Source organism: Meleagris gallopavo, chromosome 1 (assembly GCF_000146605.3).
Source record: "Meleagris gallopavo isolate NT-WF06-2002-E0010 breed Aviagen turkey brand Nicholas breeding stock chromosome 1, Turkey_5.1, whole genome shotgun sequence".
NCBI lineage: Eukaryota > Metazoa > Chordata > Aves > Galliformes > Phasianidae > Meleagris > Meleagris gallopavo.
The window spans coordinates 74,225,230-74,231,167 of record NC_015011.2 but is presented as its reverse complement, the minus strand read 5'-3'; the positions used below and the strand labels follow the sequence as shown (position 1 = coordinate 74,231,167).

Here is a 5,938-nt window from a genome sequence, read left to right as displayed (position 1 = left end):
AAAAAAAGTTGTGGAGGAAGGAAGAATGTTCAAGGAAAAACAGATAGACAAGTAGAATTTAGTCAAGATAAATAATATGGCACTATGGTTAATTTGCAAGGAAATTGTGTCAGCTTTCAAAGATTGCTATTTGAAAAGACATGCAGAAACATGCTGCCAAATTTAATGAATATTAAGGAATGCTTCATAAAGACAAAACAGTGAAATTGAAAAAAAACCTGTCATTCCAACAAAATCTTTTAAAAAAAAAATTATAACTCAAATGGACTCTATTATAAAAGCTAGTTACATGATAGCAAATCTGACTGCAAAAAATTAAAACCATTTACTGAAGAGTTTATTAAGCAATGTATGGAAACATGGCACACATAATATGTCCAAAGCAGGTTTTTCTAAAATCAGTTTGTCTTGCTAGACTACAGCCAAGTGAATAGAAGAAAAAGGAATAAAGAAAATTTCAAAAGAAATATGGAGAGTAAAATTACTAATTTCATATTTTTTTGCTTTAGTGCTAAAAGTATTGATGCTACAGATACGAATCTACCTGCCATTTTTGTAATATTGATTAAAGAATATAATGTCACTGAAGAAATGGCTTCTTTGGTGTCTTTAAAAGACACAACTACATCTCCCCATTTGTATGATACAGTAAAAAAATACATTCAAGCAATTTTCTTTAACCTTTGTCAACATATTTGTTAAAGCTACTGATAGCACCCTAATAATGGCTGGTAAGAAAAGGGACTTAAAAAATTAAGAGAAAATAATGCAGTTGCCACAAGAAAAATCACACAATGAAATACTGTTGCATCAAACATCAAGAAAATTTATGTGAGAAAGCTTTAAAAATTGATAATGTAATTCAAAAACATCATCAAAGCTCTGTATTTCATAATAAGGGATTGAATCATCGTTAATTCCAGGAATTCCTTAAAAGTAAGGAAGCTGATTATGGGGACATCATATACTTTTCTGAAGCCAGGTGGCTAAGCAAAGGTAGAACAATAAAAGTATTGTATGATTTGAGAAATGAAATTAAGTCCTTTGTGGAGTCAGAAGGATAATTTGTGTCAGAACGTGAAGATTAAAAATGGCTCGCAGATTTAGCATTTTTGACAGATTTGGCCACTCATTTAAATGAGTTTAACATGCAGCTTCAAGATGAAAATGATCTCATCTGCTGTGTTTCCAACATAACTGTGTTTGAAATAAAACTTAAATTATGGCAAGCTGAAGCTACTTCAAGTAATTTCATGCATTTTGATATGTTGGCTTAAACACGGTCCTGTGAACAGTGAAAAATATGCAGCCTTGCTTTCAGTTCTGAAAAAAGAATTTGAGAATAGGCTTTGAGATTAAAGAAAAACAAATTTTTTTTTTTTTGTATTTGGGACTCCATTTCAGTCAATCTAAATACACTACCTGTGAATTTTGTACGTAGCTGCAATCTAATACTCAAAAATTTTATCATGCCTGATTATGAGACTTTATACATTATTAAATATTTTAGATGCGGCGCAAGATGATTCCCATTCATTCAGTATGGCCCAGGCAAGCAAAAAAGTTGGACAACCATGATACACAGCGTCCATACCTTCTGACCTCTGTTTTCCACAAAGAAGCATTCTTGAGTTTACACTGCACAAAGCAATGATATCCAACAGGAGAAAAGCCCTAAGCTGCACAAGTTGCAACATTTACATGTTTTGTCATATTTTCTTCTTAAGATAGTTCCTAGAAAAATGTCATTCATCTACATTAACGCTTTCCTGTTTTGACTAAAATAAATCAACATTTCAACAGTAGATCAATTTGAACTATCTGTTTATTTGACCTGTACGGCAAAATTTGTTTTGCATAAATCAGTTTCAGTCATACAACCATTTGCATCCCTCTTGTGTTTGTGTTGCTAAGAAAGCTATCTATTTGGCATAAACTGCCAGCACTGAGTTGTTCTCTGTTAACGAGTGTAGACAATCTTCTTTTGCTGTTATGGGTTGGGAAGTTTTAATGTACTAGCACTGCAATAGCCTATAGGACCTAGCTAACATATTAGCTCAACTGGTGACAAATGAAATGTTCCGGGCAATTGTTGCAGGAACCTCTGAGATCCCTACATGGGATCAAGAAGAGTACTTCTGTGGAAACTGCTTGCCTTACTAAAGCCAAACAAGATGTTAAGTAGGGCCATGGCAGGCACAAGTTGTGGTAGTGCTCCATTTTCATCAAAGCACATACAGCAAGAGTCCATCACCTGTGCAGCTGTACACAGACTTTGGTGTTATTTGTAATTATCCTGTTTATGTCCCCAATGTAGGAGGCAGAGGCCACAGAATTAAGCAAGTATGAGGAGGAAATACACAACCAAACATAGATGAAGAGCAGCATTTTGTTTTAGGGATAGGACAGCACATGCCAAGACACATGTGCCTGTTGTTCTATTATATGTTTTCAGCAACCTGCGTTGCAGAACTCTATTCCACTGTGGTCCCTCAGTGTCAGGTCCATTAATTCTGAAGATTAAAATCAAGTAGCAATAGGGTTAGGAACATATCTCAGAGTACAAAGAAACCAGCCTATTCATCCCACCTCTATAGCTGGGCCACAGGAGAAGAGAGAACGGTAGTTGCTACTGCTTCACCTGAAATTCTGAGAAAAGTGAGAATTCTCACTTGTTCTGGCAATCAGAACAGCAGTTCTAGGTTGTCGGAAACAGAAACCTGAAATTAGAGGGAGACCAATTTACTATGACCTAATTAATAGCCAGTACAGGACTCATCATCATTAGGAAAGCACAATAAAAATGATGAGAGCCCAAGTCACACTATCTGCCAGCAGCTAAGGATATGCTCTGTATTGTGACTGCCCAGCCAGACAGATGGCTGCATCATGAAAGCTGATGGAACTCCCTGAAATTACACTCCAGAGCTAAGCAGCCCCCAAAACAACTGCTTATTTATCCCATTAGTATGTGGTTCCTACTCTGTCAACTCTCCATAGATAACAAATTCAAGCCCTGCTGCTCAAAACATCCACTAGTTTGAGCAACACTGGTACCAAAGCACTACTGCGACTTCAGAGCTCCTGCCTCATTAGTCCAGTTATATACAAGCACTTAGTATTATATGGGAGCATGCAAAAATACTTCAGGAGGTCATTAAAATGGAGAAAAACTTCCACTGTAATTACAGAGTGGTCAGACATGCAAGAATGCTGTTCTGAGAAGTAATAGGAATGCTCACTGTTACAAAGCAGGCTGTATCAATTTATTGCTTTGTGCTTCAATTTTCACAGCCATAAGATTCAGAGGACTGATGCTGTCCTTTATAAATATTTCATAAATTTATAAATGGAAATTGCAAAACAAAAAACAAAAAAAAAGCTGTAGTATTATGTAAAAGTTCTGTTCTCCCACACAAGAACAACAGATTTTTTGACCCAATGGCAAGAGATCCTTTTCCTCCATACAAAATTAATTCTCCCTGTTAGGACAGCTCTTGGATATTTTGCAGAACATAGCACAGCAAGCTTTCAAAAAGCAGCTTTCAAGATCTTTAAGTGTTATCATTTACTAGCACAAAATCACCAAATTAATAATATTTGCTCTCATACACAATTCTCTCAGGCTGCCATAATGGTCCTCCATGCATGTCCAATAAAACTTTATACAAAAGATACAGAGGTAATACAGCAGATGAGCCTATTACTCCCATTCAAATTCAGCTGAAATAGAAGAGACAAGCTGAGAATATTATCATGCAGGGTGAATGCTCAGTTCCAGTCAGAAGAGTTTCCAATGGGATGGAAGATGTTCACCTTGAGTCTTGTAAGGGATTCTGGATGACAGTGTGGTAGGCAGTGGAGTCTGTTCCAGGATTCTGACACTGCAAAGAGCTGTTAGGCTGTAGTTTCTCAGGAAAATACAGTGTTTTGTAAATCAGATCTTGGATTGCAGAAACATCACTTTTTTCTATAGAAAAAGAAAAAGACAATTGGCAGGGATTCTCAACAGGTTAAGTAGCCCTTCTCCTCAAGAAGTACCCAGAACTCCAGTTCTCTAGCACCAGCAGCTTTTCCTCTCTTTTTTCTTGTACATCCCTCATTCTGTGCACTCACCTACACCCAGCTCCTGCAGTAGACTGCCAAACTCTGGGTCACTCTCCAAGATTTTTAACAGGTTGGTGGACTCCATTCTCTCCAGCTGCACATCCCAGTAGATGTAGATCTTCTGATTGAAGCTGACATAAACCAGGCAGGGACTGTTGCTTCCTTGTTTGCATGCATATAGGCCTACAAAGAACAGAAGTATGGACAATTTGGCTACCTCTCAAAATACAGAGAAGGCAAATAGGTAACTTCTCAGGATGAGATAACAAAGACGTTAGCAGAGAACAGTAAGCACCTTCAAGGGAAGAACAGAGATGGACTTGGCTATATTAAGCCCCTCTGAGACATTTCAATTGTCTCTAAACTGTCATTAATGTAAGCAGCTTGTGGATTTGCAAGCTGCTTTTTACAAGTCTGAGAGAAATGAATTAGCAAAGTCAAGGCTCAGGCTGGCTCCATGGGGGTCTGTATCTCAAGTGAGAACAGCTTAGAAGACTGGAAAATAAAAAGCAATGGAGAAGACACTGCAGCACTCTCAGATTGGACAGAAGAGAAAAAAACAAAAACAAAAAAACTAAACTAAACCAATCACAGCCATATCCCAGCATCGCCCCCACTCATTCTGCTTTTCCCAGATTCCACCAGTGGGAATACTAGCTGTGCCGCTTCCTGCAGAATATTTCCCCCAGGAAAATTATTCCCCACTGCAGACAGACAAAAGATCACACATTCCCCAGAGAAAAGCAGTAGCTTTTATGGAGAAATGTTGTGAGGGCTGGCCTTGCAGTCAAAATCCTCACCTGCACAGAATGCACTGACATTCTCATCTGCTTGAAATCTGGCAACTGTACGATTGTGGTCGATGATATATGTCTGGCCATCCCATGCACAGGCAATTACCTCCTCGTGCCCATTGCCCTGCAGGAACCATAGGATTAGCACAGACATCAACTACTCCCAGAGGCAGTCAATAATCTTTCTGCTTATTCAGAGGTAGAGCACTACTAAATGAACAAGATAACACTCTTCATTAACTTGGAAATCAACTCTTCCTTCTCTATTACAATCCTTATGTATCCTATGAGCCTGTAGACAATTGAAGTATTGACAATTTACAAAACTTTTTAATTTTGCAATGAGATAAAAGAGCAGTTTGGGGATGGAAAAATTCATAGCAAGGCGCTGCGCTCACGAGGTCAAATAGGCAGACACAACTCAACCTCTTGGAGGAAGGCAGACTGACATGAGTGCAGAATGTGCTGGTACAGTCAGAGCTTTCAGTGTATCATCCTGCAATAATCCCAGCATTTTTTCAGCTGAGTCATACTCTGTGGGAATACAAGAAAGACTATTCAGAGCAGCAGCTGTGGAACAAAATAAACAGCAAGAGAAAGTGACACTGAGAACCAAGGACATCTCCAGAAGAAGAAAAAAGCAAAGTCAAGTAAGCTGTGTGATGGCCTTGTGATGATGGCCCTGACTGGAGGAAGAGCGTGTTACCAGAGACAACTCATGGCTCTGATTGGGTAAGTGCCTATGTGCAATTAAGGAGTGTTTGTGGAATGTTTTGTTGACATGTAAAGGTGGTGGGAAAGTTAAAAGAGAAAACTTGTGAATGCATACAAGGGATGTTAGAATCTGCAACAAACAATATGCATTGTTCACTTCCGAGTTCGTGCCTCAGATGCTGCAATACTGTCTCTGCCCTTCCTAAATTTAAACACAGAAAAGCTATGTTGAACTTTTGTCTTCACTCCTTCACTCTCAGAGCTATTCACACAGTACTCACAGTAACATCCAGCTTTTCCAGTGCAAATAGCTGGTGATCAAC

The 5,938-nt window shown here is 38.4% G+C and overlaps 1 protein-coding gene across 2 annotated transcripts; it reads right to left on the bottom strand.

The window, feature by feature from the left end:
• Positions 1 to 318: 318 nt before the first annotated feature.
• ITFG2 (integrin alpha FG-GAP repeat containing 2) lies at positions 319 to 5,938 on the bottom strand. Of its 2 annotated transcripts, XR_794885.2 has the most exons (4): positions 5,897 to 5,938; positions 4,908 to 5,025; positions 4,117 to 4,290; positions 319 to 3,970 (listed from the first exon to the last, which is right to left on the bottom strand). XR_794885.2 is itself a non-coding variant. In XM_010717277.2 (3 exons), the coding sequence occupies exons 1-3, from the start codon at positions 5,053 to 5,055 to the stop codon at positions 3,813 to 3,815; spliced, it is 480 nt and encodes a 159-aa protein (XP_010715579.1). In that variant the 5' UTR covers positions 5,056 to 5,890; the 3' UTR covers positions 319 to 3,812. The 2 variants fall into 2 exon arrangements, 1 of the variants encoding a protein (XP_010715579.1); XM_010717277.2 differs by lacking the exon at positions 5,897 to 5,938 and having other exon boundaries at positions 4,908 to 5,890.